Consider the following 19,692-nt stretch of genomic DNA (forward strand, 5'->3'; position numbering starts at 1 on the left):
GTGAGATAAAAAACAGTGTTTGAAACTGTGCTATGGGTGTATCTCCTTGTTCTGAACACACAGTGGCTGCAAGGGCTCAGAAGTGCCAAGAAACTCTTGTTTAAACTAAATACTTTGAGGCTTGGAAAGACCTCCGGCATAATTTAACTGTGCTGTACACAATGTAGCAGTTTGAAAAAACAGTAATTTTGAAAGTCAAAAGAGGATCTTGCTTTAAAATCATGCTGACAACATCCCAGTGACATAAATATTGCAGCTCTGCCACTTCCATTCTCAGTTACCTATGAATAACTACTTTGTGCAAACAATTTAGCAAGGCCCCTGCTATTTCACTTCATAAAGTATGTTATATTGAATACAACTCAGATCCACTATTTATGCACAATCAATATTAAACTGTAAAAGGCAAAGACTCCTGAACTGACACCAGACACAGTAAACATTCTACAATTATGTCAAGTAAATCTTACCAGTCCCTGTGGTTTGATTTCAATACAAATCAATCACATGTATTTCAAACTCCTCTTTTGTAACTTCTGATAGGCTTTCCCACTCTGACCCGCTCCAATAACATCTCACAGCTTTTCCTTCTATACAACACTTCCCATGACCCTTTTAAGCCAGAAATTATTATATAATTTAGATTTGTCAGTGAGCCAGAGAAACAGGCGCAGTATCTCCCTTACCACAACAACACCTATGAACAAGCTGGACATCCAAAAAACCTCCGTTTCCAGAAATAAAAATATTATTTACACTAGTTGAAACTTTTTCATTAAGGCAAGCCATAACTATTTTTCAAAGTTTCAGATGCACTTAAAGGTTATATGCTACATTGATTCTTCATAAAAAGGCAGGCACTTAAATGCCTAACAGTATTGCTACATCACAGCACACAAGGCACAATAAATAAAACTATGCAACTGGTCAATGTATAGAGGGCAAACACTTAATGGAAAATATACTCTTTCATATTGAAATTCTTCTGGGTTCCTTAGTGGCAAAGAGTAATGTGGTCTTATTGGAAATAGTGGCTAAAATCCAGATACAGGTCCACTTTCAAAGGGGGAAAAGTGACATAAAGACAAAATTTCTATCTGAAAGAGGAAAAAAACCCCAGACTTTTATACTCAGATGTTTACTCCCGATTGATTCAACAGAATAACAACAATCTGGGTTCTTTTTGTATTTGACAGTTGGGCATCATCCCATAAACACAAGCCCCATACAGCTCTCCCTTTAATAGTTACAGGGGTAATAATAAATAGATGTGTTAAAAAGATTATTTGAACTTGCAACTTGATGCAAGTCTGGGTATTTGTTAAAATTACCTAATTCACTGAGTTATAATTTCAGATTTTTAAAATTTCTATAAATCTGAGAGGTAAATTACAGAAATACAAAAGCAATCTGATTGATCAGTCATAAACTACTTAAAGTTTATAGAGAGAAAGAGAAATTACAATTTTAGCATGGAGAACCCAGATTGTCACAGCTTACTAGGAAGAAGAAAGAAAGGATCTAGTAGTATTTTCAGAAACTGTTATAGTTAGTATTTTAAAAGTACAGAAGCAAAGGATATCTAAACAAAGGATTTGTGTTAGAGAGGAAAACAAATAAGTAAACAAATAAAGAAATAAAAGTGGCTTTGCCAGTTTGTGCTTCTTATCCCCAAAAATAAGACTCAAACCTGTCTGTCAACCCACCACTGCTTTACACACTTCTGTCTACAGCCCCTTCCACCCCTGTTTTAAACCAGCAGAGTCCACAAGTGCTATACCACACAGTTTACTTAAATAAGCAAGCGAGCCATAGAAGGAACTTCAAATTTTGCAGCACAAGCAGAAGTGAAAAACAGATGCTGAAGATGAACTGAAAATACAAAGCGACATCAGAAATGTGGAAGTGCAACTGAAATTTTAGAAAGAAAGAGAAGGAAATCCCCCTACAAACCACTCATCGATCTAATTTTTTAAATTTTACTTTAGACACCAAAGGAAAATTTTCAAGCAAACATACTCATAAATTGGCAAGTATTTTTAGCTGAAGAATAGTACAATGAACTTTTTATCATACTTGATAGCAGGAGTTCCAAAACAAGACAGTAAGTGTCCCATGATTACATGGTGAGGAAAGAGGCAGGATGAACTGAAACAATGGAAAAGATAAAGAGAATAATACTTCACTTGGATGTCTTTGGTATGCAAGGAGACAAAAGCACATATATATGTTTACACAGAGGCATGCAAGTGAGCAAATCTGGCTATGATGATACAGGATAAGCAGAGAGAATCAACTATTTTCTGAAGAACATTTGCAAAGTTAAACAAATATCCAGCTCATTTCTTAATCCAAAAATAATAATTTAAAAATAACCACTGACATCCATAATCTATTGTGAGTGTTTTCCAATTTGAAGCACAAATCAAAATAAAATCAAACCAAATACTAATCAGAAATGAGGCACATCAGATCCGCACTGTATGCAGGCTTCAGTGGCTTAGCATTTCCTAAGCCTGGATGACAGCATATTTGTTTACTCACAGCATTATGGAAGAGTCATCTACTGAAGGTCAAAGCTAGGCAGATGTGCAAGGATTCAGAATGAATAACCAAGAACCCAGCATTTCATGTCAATTTTTCTGCCACAACAAAGGAAATTATTTCAGCAGAAGTCCTCTTTCACTTTTGTGCCAGGTAAGAAACAAATCCCTTTTGCATTACCACCTTGCACTGCTGGCAGCTGACATCTGTAGCGCCCCACAGCAGTTGTTGTGAGAAGGTAGGAACAAACCATAAAGATTTACCACATAATTTGGACTATATGCAAAAAGAACATTGATATATTAACAGTTAAGGAGAGATTTAGACAAGGGCTATATAAAAGAGATATTTTTAGCCTGAATACTTTATGCATTCTTAAACATACTATGTAGAGTAAGGTTTGTTGCAATTACAAACATATGCAAGGTTTTTCTATTCAGAATTTTCTCTAACAGCTTAAAAACAAATAACCAACATGCCTCAAGCTGCTGTACTACTGAATTTGTGCAGAACTTATTAAAGCCTGTTGTGAAAAAATTGTTAGCATGCCTGTAAGTAACCAGTCAAAGTCCATGGATCATCACCAGGCAGCAGTTAGCCAGCCCCTTCAATGATGAGAAAGTCCAGGAGTCACTAACTCCCTCCTGCTCCCACACACAGATGTGCTTTTTTTGGCTTTCTACCTCACTGCTGTTTGAAAGGAAGGTGGAAGATAAGCCTGTCTGAACTGACATGCCAGGGGTTTCTGTAGGTCTGGCCCTGAGCAGTTTACTGGGAAGCTAGAAGCAAATACAGCCAATCAAGCAATATGTCAATGTCCATCCCACTGTGGGGAGAAGTTGCACTCATCAATACAGAGCAAGCAAGGGACAGCAGAAGATGCTGACTGTCAAGGAAGCAGCCACTCAAAAAAACACATCACCATCACACGCACATGTGAAATTCTTTTTTATTCACTTTCTTGTGACGAGTGACGCTTGGGTTTATCATCAGAATGAAGAAAGTTGATGTATCCTTATGAATACACAGATACACCCCACAGGTGTAACTGTCAATATTCTTCACCAAGCACTGTAAAGAAACCATTTTCTTCACCAGCACAGTATCACAGGTAGCAGTCCTGAGATGGACCAAGGAATTGCTGACATGTCTGGAGCCAGATACTGGAGGCAAGAGTGACTTCAGGAAAGCAACCATCTCCTACAGAGCAGCAAACACAGAGCTGCCTTCAAACCATGGCTGCCCAAAGCAAAACCACTCCTTGGGAGAGGGTAGAAAACAGTCTTGTGTAGCTGGTATTCCTCTTGTTTATTGGTATGAAGGACATGCTTATACCCCATTTGAGAACAGGTAAAAAAAAGAGCACAAAGTGGCCAGAAACTTTCAAAGTAGCACATGTTCTAATGCTCTCAGACTAAAATAACACTAAAAGGACTTCAGGATGAGCAACATACTAACTGACAAAAACACACTGTTCTTAAATGAATAAATATATTTCTGTATGTGTCCTTCTTTGTCCAACATATATCCACTTAAATATCCCAATTTAAACAATAGAGACAGAAGGACAAAAACTCTGCAGCAATCGTAATAGTTTTGTGGCAAAGATGGATTCAACATATTTTTTTATGTGTTTCTAGTAAAAAGCAGTAGTTTTACCTCTTGATATTAAGTAATGCCCAAGGTATCCCAGTGGGAGTGTTGAAAGCAGGTAGCAATTTCTCTCCAAGCTCCACTGCCTTTTTTCGGAAAACCTGAAAGTTAAGAAGAAACCAAGTGTTGGAAAATGCATTGTTGCTCCAACTCAATTCATTTGGCCAATATCATTATTGAGCATATGGCACAATCCATCTCAGCACAATGAAGCATCCCTGCTCCTTCAGTGTGACATCAAAGGAACAAAGCAGCACAGACTGTTTCCATTGCAGCTGGTGAGGAGAGAACTCACACAGCAGGAGCACACAGTGACAATGCCCAGATGACCTGCTCCTGGCACCACCAGCATCGAGCCAGAAGCACCAGCACAGCCAGACCTGACCCTGCAGAGCAGGGCACGCACTCCTGGCTGCCCCTGCTGGCACCCTGTGCTCAGGGAAGGGGCTGTGAGCCAAGGATGCTGCTGCACCCTGCCTGGCTGGCCAGCAGCTCCCTGCCCCAGGTGCCATGTCCTCCTGGAGCATGGGGACACAGCCGCAGCAAGGTCACCTTTGCTCCCTGTCAGGTTTGTTCACAGGGCTCAGCATGCTGCGGGAGCCTGGGCTGCATTGCCAACCTTGCAAGGGCAGTCTGTGGGAAAAACATTCCCCCACATCACCACACATTTTGCAGTGCTCCAGTCTTTATGGACTCAGCTGGCTTACACCCAGAGAGTGCCAGCGCCACAATTAATCAAAAAATTGCAATATACCCCTGCGGCCAATGAGACTTAACTGATGCACAGCATCCAAAGAGTTTCAGCTTCCATTTCAAAAACATAAAGCACAAAGACCCCACATGCTTACCATATGCCCACAAGAATGACAGACAATTTAACAAGAGGAAGTTTGTGTCCAGGTAAACAGTTAAAAAGCTGGAACAAAGAGGATTTTGCTTTTCTTCAACTGCCAGCTCAGCTCAGGTTACATTAACCTTACTGTTTGTGCACTGAGCGCTCTACTAAGAGAGTTTTTAATTAGAAACAATATTGTTCCAACTTAAATATAGAAACCTATTTAGTGATTTCAATATGTGGATGTTCAAGGCCTATCTGCGTGGAATTACACTGGGATCTTGTGCAACACTGAAAGGGATTATCCCAGGTGTAGTAGTCAAAATAGCAAAGTCACCTTCATTGTTCTCTCTAATAATGGTTCCTTTCAATTCATTTTTTCTCCTCACACATATTTATGATGGATTTATACTTATTTATGTATTAGAAATCAGTTTGTACATCTGATGCATCTTGTGGTGCAGCCATGCATACATGTTTACGTGCATACATAAAGATATTTGCTGGGCAAAACAAGGTAATGAAGAAATTTCTTTCCACAAAAATAAAATACAGTTTGTAAAATACCACCTTCTAAAAGCCACATTGAAGGAAGGTTTTTATTATTGAAAAAATATGTGATCAGGAGAGAATATAAAACTCTGGAATGTACTATAAAGAAGCTCCAGACTATCCCATCCCACGGTCTCTCCTTATGATACAGATCTCAAGATTTCTCTGGCAACAGTCCAAGATTTAGAATTACAGTAAAATATATTTTGAGGGAGCTTAACTAATTTCAAGCCAAATTATGTCTGGAGTCAGAAAACTTTCTTGAATGGATTGCATCAGAGTGCTGGGAGAAACCTGAAGCAAAGCAACAGGGAAAACAATTTGCTCAGAAATCCCTTCACAATCCATGATATTTCTGACTTCCCAGTTTACCAACTATGTGGATTCTGATGAGAATTAGTTATGGATTTGTGATCTTTATCTAGCACATAATTCAGTCTTCCCAAGGCTTACAGCCTTGGTGAACACTCAGAACCAGTTAGCGCAGAACATAATCACCTCTGAGCAGATTTCCTTGGGAGGAGCAAAGGACAGGAACCCACTCGGAGCGCACAAGCTTTCCCTCATTTCACAGCCATGTTTTTCACCTTGGTCTGCTGAAATCAAACCTATCCTTTGCTCTTACAGCACAAGAGAGGCCTCCCTCAGCCTTTCACAGCATATGGAGTGATCAGCTCATCAGCCTCTCTGCCCTGAAACATGGAAGTACTGACAGGAGAGTGGCTGCAATCATCCTCCTAAGCCATGGGCACACCAGGACCCCGATATTCTGTGGAAGCATCTGCTGCACAGCACAAACCCCCCACCTTCAACCATGCATAAAGGGGCTAGATAGATATCTTATGGAATTCTGTCAAATGTGCCACATGTATTCTTTTTAGCTGTTTATGTAAGGACAAGAGGAGACTTCCCCTTCAAAACATACACACACACACTTACTCACTGCAGAGGCAGCAATGCTCAGTACCTGCTGTACCTTGCAGGCTGTATCAATCCCTCATCCTTAAAAAGATTACATGTGAGCTCAGAATGAGATCTTTTACAATAATTGCTTCTGGACAAAAAAAGTGTTATTTTAGCATCTTAATTTGATGTAGAGCAATAATGCTTCACTTTGAAGTATTTCTACCAAGTCTAACATCTTTTAAAAATTCTACTGTATTTATTTTATAAATAAACAACACAAATTATCTCAAAATAAAAATTGGCTACTTTATGGAAATGTCACAAACAATGGCTATCAAAAAATAAACATATGAGACACAAAGCATTAAGTACTGTATCTATGTATGGATATGGAAGGAAAAGGTAATTCAGTTCTGTCAAAGCTAGTGTCCTGAACACCAACATTAGAATACACAGTGAAGCCAGGCATTTTAACTTTTTTCTTGTCCAAAATGCACCTCTTCCAATGCACTAGACAATTTTCATAGTAGGCAATTAGGAAAATAGAATTTTAAAATATTTTTAAACCACCGTACAATTTTGAAACAAGTGCTGAGGTGAAGATGCACTTCTTGTTTACGTGAGAATTTCAACAGGTTATTACTAAAGCATGCTGGTGATTTTCCTTCTCCTTCCAAAGTTAAAAATAAAAATCAACTATGGACATTGCCTATTTTTATCTCTAGATCTTACTTAACATGGCTGAACAACTGACAGGCAAATCACTATCCATGAAGAAGAATGGCATAGACAATAATGACAAGACTACAACAACACTGAATGACTGAGCACAATAAATTGTAGCCTCCTGCAGTAAAATTATTCTCTTTCAGCTAGGATAAAAGGGTGAAGATAAAGAAAGGAACCCCTTTATTTCTCAATTTGCAACTTTAAAAGTTAATAATAAAAATAATAGGAAAAGCAGGTGCTGCAATTATTGCACATCATCCACAATGTTCACTGCATTTTTCTTCTGCAGAAACCTACAGTATTGGAAAAGAAATAAATATTGTACTGGGTAAGATTTTTTTTTTAGTAATACAAGTAAATAAACAATAGGAGCTTCTACTTATTATCTCTGCTTGTGAATTGAATTTCAACTTTTGCCAAGCCCTGATCCTTCCCCACTACCACCAGTAAAGTGACTGTTTGGTAAGCACAAACAATGACAGCCATTACGAGAAGCACAAAACAAAGGCAGAAATGACAGAGCACAAAAATCAGAGACATTATATATAATAAAGGAAAACATCCAGGGCAAAATTTCCCAACGCAGTGGTTATCTTTAGAGCCTCAAGGACCTTTCCTGGCTTTTCCTCATGAATGCTCATCCAGCAGTAATGAAAGGTTACTCACATGAAGTACTTCAACTAGGTCAGACCTGGGAGAAGCTGTCACAGTCCCATACCTGAACCCACCCTTCCCTACATGCTTAGTTTAAATATTTATCTACAAATACAAAAGTCTACAAAGCACTCCTCAGGCCTCTATCACTTTCTCCAATGCTTTGTCATATCTAGACAGCATACTTTTTAAAGGAGGAGTGTGGAGTTACTTCCTTGGCATATAGGCATTCCCTTTACCAGGTGGTGCACAGAATAAGCCACACTGCCATCAATCCCTTCTTTTAAATTGAGGATTCACAGCAAAGTACTCTGATTACCTTTAAAGAGCAATGAAGCCCCTAAAAATTGCACTGGTATTTAACTCAGCTAAACACCATACTTCACCAAAAAAAAATTATTCTAAGTGAAGCACTGTGATTCAGGAAAGAAAATGATAATTGAGACCAGTCACAAATACATGATCAGTATTTAAAAGTATAAGGTTGGGCAGGATACAAAATGCTTTCTCAAGCATTTCTCTTTAACCTAATTTTTGCTAGTAGTCAGACTTTGGATGTGAAATAATTCTCTTTTTGAACTCTAAGGTGTTACTAATTTTTTTTAAAAGTATAATGCTGATTCATATTGTGTGAAGGTCCTGAGCCAGGGAACAAGACATTATTTTCTCACTCATTAGACAGCCTTAAATATTTCTTAAATACATATAAGTGTTTTTGATCTTCATAAGAGAGAACAAACTAACTAACTAAGAGATCATACATCCAGAACTGTGATGCTAATGTTAGAACACCCAATGCCACAATCAATCAGATCTTGCAGACTCTTCCGTCCATTAACAAATCTTATTAGGGAAAAGAGTGTTCCCACAGAGAAACAAGGCTCTGCCTGCAAAGATGCAACCACAGGGCAGAGACCAGACCTGTCATCTGGTGAGCACTGGCTTTTATTATACTGCAAGAATGTTATCTCCTCTGGATAAACAAAAATGTTTCCTCTGGCTGGAATGACAAATCCCTTTGCAAATGTCAGATTACCTCATTGTAGTTTTAATTGCTATTGCTAATCAGGAAGAAAAGAAAGCACAGGAAACAAATATCTTAGAGTTGCGTATGTGGCACATCTAATTTTAAAAAAGGCATAACATGGTACAGCATCATAAATTAAAGAACAGCCAGAATTCTGCCTTAAGAAGTCCGCCACATAGAGGGAACCAGAAGTTAAAATTTAACATCAAAGGAAGGAATACTGTATTTTAATCTTTTTTTCAATTGACAAAGACATTTTGTCTACATTTCTAATTCTATCAAATTAAGCATTTCTCTTTTTTCTTTTTATATTTACAGATAAAAACTGACAAGTCACTAAGTAAGATTTATTGCTTTATTTCCTGTACCTGACTGCCTTTCCCAGTAGGGTAAGGAATGAATATTTCAGTGCAAAAGCAGAAAACGAGAGCAGAAAAATGAACAGGGACAGGCTGCTTTCCTGCTCTTCAGAACACTGAATAGAAATCCTCTCAGCATAACAAATATTGATTTGGGTTCAAAGTGATGTGCTAACAAAAAAGAGCCCTCTTAGAACAACTTGTCCCAATACCTTCTTTACAAAAATCCAGGATTATTGCTGTATTTACATTTGTTTTATTTTTACAATGAAAGACAAGAAATGCTACAAAAATTGTGGTACTCCACCTGACATAACAGAATATTAAAGTAGTGTAAGCTGAATTCTGCCACTATCTGCAATACCAAGTGATACTACACCTAAAAGTCAAATTATTTGAAACCTATTTCCTATAACGCATTTTCAGTGTTTATGACAGCTGGATAAGTTACCCAGATGCTGGTGTTAATTCATCAGCAACTCGTGCTTTTACAATTACTGTCACCTTGACACTAGCAGGTGCCAGTGAGTTGTATTTTATTCAGTCCCCACTTCCAGCTGAGCTGAAGTAATTTATGAATATTCTGAGCTAAAAGGTGAGGAGACAAATTAATAACATTTCTGGAAACAAGCATTATAATGAATCACATCAGTGTGATCATCAGTGCCAACAGAAGAAGCCAAATGGCCTTCAAAGAGGACTTTCACAGCTGTAGAAGTATTTTGTACATCTAGATTCACAAGTGTCAAGAGTGTGTTTTGAGCATTTTCCCCAGGAAACAGACTGTGTTCCAGACCAATTTCCTAGCTCTGGGCCAGCCCTGGTCCTGCTGGACTTGAGCATGGGAAATGCCACACCAACACAAGCCCACCTCTGTGGAGGGATAGAATGTAAGAAAATGAAGATAGTGCAGAAGGTAATCTCACCCCTGAAGGTTGCAGCTGTACCAATCACCAAAGACTCGGAACAGGCCTGCCCTTAACAGGCCACAGCTGTGTCCAATGAGGATGAGTGCTACAAAGAGTAAGTTAACTAGTTGAGAAGAGAGGTGGAGTTTGTTGGCTGTGCTGTAAGGAGCTGCCCTATGAGAAATCACTGAGAGGGTAAGGAAGATTTGCAATAAGATGACCACACACCTCCAGCCCAGGACTGCACCCAGTCTCAAGTTTTCCTACCAGGAATTCAGAAGAGGGGGGAATGCATAAAAATCAAGTGGCTCCACCTGAGAGTATCTACAGTAGCCAAAGATCAGCCAGAGCTGATCAACACAATGGCACACACGGACACCAGTCAGCATCACACTCTTCACCACCCTGAGTTTTGAGAAGGCCTTCTAGTTTGCAAGTGTAATGCCAAACCCAAAGCACCTGTGCCCATGTGTACGACTCTTCTCAAAGCTTTTGAAAACAGTGATGGTAGAAATATGCAAATGACTTACTGCAGAGACTCAGGCAGCTTGTGGGATCTGTGAGCAATCACTCACCTGCAAACTGCTGGAATAGCAGGTGTCTTTTTCACAACTACACAAAGTAACAAACATGAGTAAGCTTTTAGATTTGTACTACCCTTTCCAGAATAAGCCAATATGCTGGTCACCAGCTTGTAGAAGAAAGTTCACATAAAAAAACCTGCCTACTGCAAAAATTAGATTAGATTAAAAGAAAAATCCCTTCTTTTACTCGATCAGCCTTTTTTTGTTTTGGTTTCACTGGCAGCAAGAAAATTAATTTTCTTTTCTAGGTGACTGATGTACCAAAGAAGTCACATAGTATCATGAAGAGTATCCCCTCTGTGGAAAAGATTGTAGAGAGCTTAATCGAATGGAAGTAACTGGATTAGTGAGAGATTTCCAGATTTCATTCAAATGCACACAGCAAAAAGCAAAAGCCCCCGCAAGTTATTAAAAGTAGCTAACGTATGTAATTACTTCAGTTATTTTTTAACTAAGAATTTCTATGTAGATATACTGTGATTGAAAATCTTATTTTAGGAAGGCCAGAATTAAATGGTACAAAATGTTAAAAAAGAGTGCAAGGCACAAACCAAAGAAATAATGTAATGTACAGAAAGTTTTCCATACCTCACTTGTACATTAAAACTTAAAAAGGAAAACAGGAACCACTACATAACTGCCAAATTCAAAAAAACATAAAGGAATACTTTTTTTCCTGTTATATTTGGTTTTTTTCTTTGGTGCCATTCATGTGTATTTAGGATTGCTTACACAGACAAACTCCAAGAACTATTTAGGAGGAAGAACTTTTAAACCACAGGAGAAAAAGCAACTGTTCATTTACCTACTAACGTTAAAAATCTAAGTTTTTTAAAGCTTATGTATACTTGAACAATTAGAAGCTTAGCTACAACCCATTAGCACTGGAGAGCTTATAAACCAACCATTTAATAATATCCCTGCTGCAATAATTCAAGAAAAGGCGGTGATGAATGCAGTAAACAAACTGCAATGATTGCCTGTAATAACAAAAGGAATTTGTTACTCACAAAAGCCTTTGAGAATTCCTCACCCCAGACTGAGGGCAGCTTTAATTTTTCAAGAGGTGTGATAAGCAGCGCGCACAAAGAGTAACGAGCTGGATTTACTGCACGCGTACGGATTAACCGAGCGCTGGCAAGCGGCTCCCAAGGCCCCAAGTACAGGTAAACAAGGCTCACACCTCCAAAAACTGTGCTCAAATCTTAAGACTCTGAAATACCACACCACCCCAAATAGATAAATTATGAAACAGCTCAGTGTCAGCAAATCAGTGTCAAAGGTTTGGGGTGCCAGCTTTGTGTCCTATCAGCAACAGAAACCCTGGAACTGCAGGTCTCCAGTCAAACAAAGCATTTGTTTCAAGCAAGGACAGATGGCAAGCTAGCAGCCATTAAAAGTGTCAGCAGCCATGATGGAAGACTGAGCCCACATTTAAGAGCTAGTGGAAGTTTTAAATCTCTGTTTTCACACAATATCCACATAAGAGGAACAGGATCTTAAACCATACAAGTTAATACTATGTTGTATTCTGCTTTCAACAACAGGCACCACTTAAGAGACCCCATACAACTGTACAACTAAAGTATGAAGAGACACTAGCACTAAAAAACTCTTTCCCAAGGCTCCTCTGTCCCCAACAAAATAAGCCCTCTCCAACCTGTAGAAGTCCAACATGTTTGGATGCTGGTGAAAGGCACTGTCAGCCCTGGAAGCAACTTGTAGACTAACACCAGGCAAGGATGCCAAGAGTACAAAATATGTCATGCATTTAGTAGTGAGGTCTTCTACAGTTCAGGAAGATGATACATGCATTTAAAAGTACATTGGATATAAGTGAATGCGACTGAAATTAAAAATATGGCATATAAAATGGAAACTCATTATATTGTGAAGTGATACAGAAAACATCTGGATGTCATCCTAAGAGGTTGGTGTTTTTCCTGATTAAGGAAACAGCTGCCTTAGTAAAATTACTCATATCCAGCAGTAACAAAGAGTATCTTTTAGCTCAATTCTTCTGTTAAGCCACAAGCATCTGCTTCCTAATTTTCTTTTTATTTAATCTTGTGTACCCAGCTCAAGTGCTGTAACAACAAATTTAAATAGCTGCCTCATTTTATATCTTGCAAGCTATCATGACTAAACAAAGAACAGCACTTTGCATATGAAACTTTCCTTTCAAGCAGGTGACCATTGAAGGGTGATTTGCAACACCATCTGTGTGAAAGCAGGGGGTGGGGTGGAGGAGCCTCATAAACTGCATGGGGAATCAATAACAACATCCTCAATGCAGCATAAAGGGCTTTCAGAAGATTCATTCCTAGGCTTGTAAATTTGACTGTATATTTTAATTCCAATACCATTACGTGATTTAGAGTGATGCCTTCACTCTAAATGACAATCCTAGACCATGGTGGCAGGCACAGAAAGGGCTGAAATAAAGGGAATTCTATTTTATTTTTAATGGTAACTCTGCAGCAAATGGGGAGCCGTTCGTTTCAGCCAATGTTATGTGACAATTGCAAGTTTCTTCCGGGCACTAATGGCAAGAGTTTTAAGTGATGGCTATCAATTACACAAGTATAACAATGTGAACAGGATACCAAGGGTGCCTACTTTTTATTTGTTCTTCCATTCACTTTTTTCCTTACTTCATTCACTCACTTTAATATTTTACTCCAACACCAGAATGCCAGCTTAATGAAATTACTCTCATCAGTTTGAATCAAAAAGATCCTTGGATAAAAGGGACCAAAACTCAGGGTTTCCCATTATTCTGCCATCTCCCTTGAACTGACCACTAGCAAACCTGAGCAGCCCACTGAACAAATGGAACAAGTAAATATCCATCTTTTTGCTCTGTTTGCCCTCAAAAAGATGGTCTTCCTCAATTCACTACATAGTATTGATCTGACATCATCACAAATATTTTAAGGCAGTTACTTATCATTCAGAGGTTGGTCCTCAAATGGTTAAAATGTACACTGATGGTGTCCTCAGAGGAGGCAGCACGGAGTAGGAGTTCTCCAGCCAGCTCAGGGTTTTGTTCTTTCTGGAGTTACTCAAATTGCTCCACAGCAAGTGTGCTGGGTCTGCAGCAGCAGTGCAGTAGCAGTAAGGAAGAAAAGTTTTCCTTTTCCCTGCTGTTTTCATGCAAGGTGCTCCAGATGGCCAAGGGCTGTGTTTTTATGAAGCTGTGAGTGAAATTCCACAGGAGGATGGTTGAGGTTGGAAGAGACCTGTGTGGAAGGAGTTCTGAAGGTCATCTGGTCCAGCTGTGCTGCTCAAGCAGGGCCACCCAGAGCCTGCTGCCCAGGAACATCAATGTGCACAGACAGCTTTGGAATGTCTCCAAGGACAAGGACTCCCCAGTCTGAATGGGCAATCACTGCAAATCACTGCAGTGCCCAGTCATCCTTACAGTAAAAATGTGTTTCCTGATGTTCAAAGGGAACCTCTTGGGTTTCAGTTTCTGCTTGATGTTTAATATAAATGTTATATGTATATTTTGGCATTAGGACATGGACAGGGCAGGGTCGTAAGTGACAAGATGTATCTTCAGACACGGCAACAAGGGATTTATGAAGGGTCTTGTCTTGTTGTCAGTTTTTTGATTTCAAATGAAGCAAGCAATAAACTTGTAATAATAGCAACAAGGACAACTAATAGCTAGTGAACTACATGTAATGCAGGCGATGAAGGGATTAGCACAAGGAACAAAGTATGATGAGAATCCAAACTGACAACTTTGAGTACTGAAGTTTTAGAAACAAGCCATGATTTTAGGCACAGAATTATGGAGTTCCAGGCTTTACACAGTCTTGATTAAACACAAAAAGCCTAAGGAGTTAATTTGCATTACTCTAATGTCCTTTGCCAGAGACCCTATGCTCCTCTTCATGCATAGGCAATTCCACATTCCACTGCCCATTAGTTTGATGTGTTCATGGACACAAGGAGAATAAATTAAATTAAACTAAACACTACTGTTTTGGAGTGTCTCTTATATTCTTTAAACATATATAAACTATAATGAGTATTCAATGGAAATTAGTGTTGTATATTATGGCTGCCCCATGTTTAAACAGTAAAGTGCTTCTTTTAATTCTTATACTAGGATTGAAGTCAACACAGCAATTTCCAGATTTTGTGATCACAGATACTGGAAAAAAGTAGAATGATCTCGAATACAAAGACAGTGCCAACAGTCCCTCTGTTAGATCTACAGCATGGATCACTTATGAATAAGCCACTGAATCACAAAACTCTCTCACTGAGTTTCTTCTAGCACCAGCAGCTACAGAATATTTCTATCTCACTTGTATAGATGTATGGGACATAAATCAACTGTTTTAGCTGTTTCAGTCCTCAGGTTTCAGTGGATGCTCAGATTACAAATAAATTTGTTTTGGTCAATTTCATTAAAAACAACGGGATTGAGAACGTGCCATTTGGGTAAGCAAATTTACAAATTTAAATTTACAAATTTACAGCTTGGATTTGCAACCATGTGAACAGCTGAGCCTGACACCCTGACAGGTGAGTTTGGAAGCACCAACAGTTGCATTGATGCATTATTTTTCAAGGGGAGGAACAGGTTAGAATTTAGCACACTCTGCAGGCTCCTTTCCCCATAACACCTCTGACACACTATCTAGATGGCTTTTTATATAAGTAATGAAACAATAAAAATCTTCCTCTATACAGCAGGACAAAAAGATGATGGTTTCCTAACTCAGTGCTTTCTTTCTTATTACTGAGATTTCTCTGACAGACAATAATCATTGAATTGTCTGATGAATAATGGACAGGATCAAAATGAGCCTGAATAAAGCACTTGTATATTTTCCTTAAATTAAATATAAGAGATGTGAACTCTTGCGGTTCTTTGCATGTAAGCCAAACAGGAAGCTTCAAGATAGAAGAACTGATTTAAGGAGCTCCTTTTATGTTGTAAGTTAAATCATCAGGCAGACTGATTCAATTCCTTTCTGTTTACTGTAAGACTATTTTTCTTACTGGACAAGTCATAAAACTAAATTGACTAAAATATAACAATTTCCAATTCTTAAAGACTCAGAAATAAGTCCTCTGACTGAACAGCAGGGCTGCCAGCACATCAAATTTATGAGCAATTCAATTGCTTCTCTGAATTTCCTACAGTTAAAACTTTTTTACTTTTTTTGAGCTGAACCTCAAAACCATTCCTGTAATTAAACCTCCATAAATTGTACTCTCTGAAGATTAACACTATTTTGAATGCAGAACATATTTGAAGGAAACAATGGTTGGAAGTATTAATAAAGACTTCAAGTATGTGTATTAGCACGTGGACATTGCTTTCCATGCCCCCACTTGAAAAAAGAGGAAAAAAAAAAAGGCATGACAACCATGTAAATTCTCTCCATTTTTAACAGTGGCTCTCTCAATTTTTAACTACATGGCTGTAGTGCTTTATTTTATTCTTTAACCGAACACTACACATTGCCATTTCTAGAGAAAAGGCCTTTCAGGCTTCACTAAATTATTTCTATATTTAATAGCATGTAAGTTAAAACATTAGAGTACCTTAAGTGCAATTTCAAGCAGAACTAGATAGAAAAAAAGTCTTCAAAGTATGATTTAGAAAAAGGGCATCTTAGTCACCAGCTTCACTCACTCATTAATTCTGTTACCAACTGTCACAGTGAATCAAAAAAAAAAATATGGCTGAGTAAGTCCTCCTCTTTACTTTACTTTTGACCTTGGGTCAGTTAATAACCATATTAACTTAAGACAGACCCTTCAAGGAAATTAGAAAAGCTGATGGCATTTAACATTGAACTAATTCTGCTCAGGCGTGCTGAGAACCACCACTGTGGTTTCCTGCAGCAGTGTGGCAATGATGGCCCAAAGCATTACAGCAGTTGTAAATCTTGCCTGGAATCAGGAAGATTATTTATTCTTCCCACTAGAATATAAATGGAAATAAAAGCAGCTCTGGAAAGAAAAGGCTGAGCACAGACTGAAGCATGTTTGTAAGAGATACCCTGCAAGCAGCAAATGCTGATGAGAAGGTTTCAGTTATTCACTAGTTTTGCATGATAAAAGGAAAAAGATTGAAATTGTCTGTATACTATGAATAGTGTTTTTAAGAGCAAGTTGGGGAAAATAGCATCCTTTAAGAAAAACAGCATTCTAAGCTGCTGACTTTGTTCTGCAGCTGTTAGTTTGAAGAAAACAACAAAAAATGAGTTTTTAAAGTACAATGGAAGGGAGTGAAATTCATAGCATATCCTTTTCCCATGATGATCCTTAGGATCTATTGGACTGTAAAATCATCTAGTCATGCTTGCAAAAATTAAGGACAACTTGGCCCCCAAGGGACAACAAAACTTTAAAGCAGTAACAGGACTGAACAAGTTCCCAAAAACAACTAGTATCGTTATTTTGCTTAGCCTGCAAAAGCAGATGATTGCCTAAAGACTGAGGGAAAGAAACAAACAGGACACATCTAGTTCTTCAGATGAATTAGTTACAGAGTATTTTTGGTAGTTCAGTGGATTTGAAAAATCAGAAATAACAGAACTGGTCCTTTATGCCAGAAAGAAGACAGCTCTTTGTCAAATGAAGGTTGACTCTACTCCAGAAACTCTGCTGCTGGAGTGATCTTCCTTGTTTGCTTTAGAGTTATGTCAGTTTACATAAGACTTGGATGTTAAAACAAGCTCTTGAGCCTTCATGTAGCATAGGAGACAAGAGTCTCCTCATCCTGTACTGTTCTAATTAGCTACTATTTGAAGGAGTTCATCAGGGTTGGGTGGGTTAATGTCAGCAATTAAAGGTGTTGAGTAAAGAATATCAGAGCTTAAAACATAAAACAAAAACCAAATTCTTCAGAATATTTTACCATCTCCTGACCTCTCTTGTATCTTTTGCTTTACTAGGAAATTAAACAGTCTGATGGCTGACCAGCTAACACCTATGGGGATATAGAAGCTTGTATACGAGTTGACAAATGACTTGCAATGTAAACAGTGAGCTAAGAAACGGAATCTGCTGTTTAACTACATCCTAAATTATTTTTTTTCTTGAGGAAACCAAGTAAGATTTGTCTGAGACACTGGCACTACATACCACTCCTCCTTTTCAGCTTTCAAATCTTCATGTTCATCCTCTTCTCAGTTTCTGGCTTAAGAAAAGTTTGCGGTTTGCCCAATTCTGTGCACTTAGCCCTGGGCAAAATGAACCCTTACATTTACTGATTGGAGGAAAACAGATTTGTTTTTCAAATGTTTCATGACAGCTCTGTTTAGGGGCAATCACCTGCCAAAACCACAAAATCCCATTGGCATCTCTCATGCTGGAAGTGACACAGGATTTTTAATGTGCACATCTTTTCCAAATTCCTTCTCAATCATTTGTACACAGGGTGCAAACACAGTCTGACTATGGCAGAGGCAAGCTTTTGGCACAGATGATACAGCAACTGGACTCATTTATCAACCAAAACATTTACCAACATTATTCAACTATTGCATTTTTACAAATGGCAAACAAAGCATGTGGCTTCCTGCAGTTTTTGAAAGGTGTGGGAGAAAGCTCCCTACTCATCCTACAAATCTTTCAGATTTCTGTTGCCTGAAAATAAACAATTGATCCTGCCAAAAAAAAAAAAAAAAATTCCACAGGACAATTAGCCCTCACCATAAACTGATCCCAAGAGTTGGTGCTAACTTAAAGCAAATGAACCTTGTTTGTATCTGTCTCATGTTTGATCTGCTGAGCAAGATGTGCTGCAAGTGCAAAGGAGACTTTTAAAAGAATATCTCTTTCTCCTGCAGCAAGGATGCCATTATCTCTACCTATTGGTGGAGATATGAAGAGCATGCAAGAGCAGCAATGATGTCTGTCTGTTTCTGATTTCAGGCATTCAATCTTCTCAATGATATTCAGTTAGCTTGAAGCAGCAGAATTGGTGGGTGGCACAAAGTGGTGTTTTGAAATGAATTTCTAATCTGATCCTTTAAAGAGCTAATTGGATAGGAAGCTTCCCAAATTGCATTATATATTTCTGTTCACTCAAATTGTATTTATAATATTAAGAATATGCCTACATATTTTTTACTAGATGTAATTTAAATTTTTGGAAAGAGATATGAAGATAGAAAGATTCTTTGCTAAAGTCAGCTTTGGGAATCTGATGGAATGTCTTCAGAGCTGCCAACAGAATCAAAAATGTGGTAATCTTCTACTGGATGGTTTATGCTTTAAGCTAATAAGAGAAGGATGTTATCACCTACTTAACTCCCAACTTAATGAAAACTAACCTCAGACTCAGTTTACTGAGACAAAGCACAAAGTGGAATCTCTCATACACTAGTTATACATTGTGAAATATTTAGATGAAGAAAAGAATAGTTACTCCACACACAGAGTATAATAATATTTTCATGTGTGCTTTTTCTTTTGGTAAAAAAATCAGTACAATGATTCAATAATATCTATTATTATCACCTAATTGAACGTTTATACCACATCCACAGAGAGACTATACTTCCCAAATATTTCACATAGCTCAGAATTTAAGCAGCATAAGTTCATGCTGATCTATTCCCACTGTCAGCACTGAGATTTTTTGTTGCTTTCATTGGCAGAAAGAATTAAAATTCTTCACTGTATTATTATACATAAGCATTGTTATTTAGATATGACCAGTATATTTGCAACAATTTAAATGCTGCTTGCAAATGGCTCCACCAAACCCTGTATCTAACCATATGTTGTACATTTTCTATTAAATCTGCACAGCAACTCCACCACCTCCTCAGGCAGCATGTTTTTACCCTCCTCTTACTCTTCTTTATTATGCAACTGCATTTTGTGCTGCTAAGTGACAGAACTGGAAACTGAGATAAATAAAAGAGAGAAATATCTTGGAAACAACTTCTTTGCAGGT

General features: G+C 38.1%; 1 protein-coding gene across 1 annotated transcript in view; it reads right to left on the reverse strand.

Moving 5' to 3' along the window:
* The window catches only part of MAN1A1 (mannosidase alpha class 1A member 1), a 139,017-nt gene that overhangs the window by 55,772 nt on the left and 63,553 nt on the right, over positions 1 to 19,692 (reverse strand). Inside the window, exon 5 of the mRNA XM_063151083.1 lies at positions 4,204 to 4,298. Within this exon, the coding sequence (XP_063007153.1) occupies positions 4,204 to 4,298 (95 nt within the window). The remainder of the gene's footprint in view (positions 1 to 4,203; positions 4,299 to 19,692) is intronic.

The sequence above is a fragment of the Melospiza melodia genome, chromosome 3, assembly GCF_035770615.1.
Source record: "Melospiza melodia melodia isolate bMelMel2 chromosome 3, bMelMel2.pri, whole genome shotgun sequence".
Classification (NCBI taxonomy): Eukaryota; Metazoa; Chordata; class Aves; order Passeriformes; family Passerellidae; genus Melospiza; species Melospiza melodia.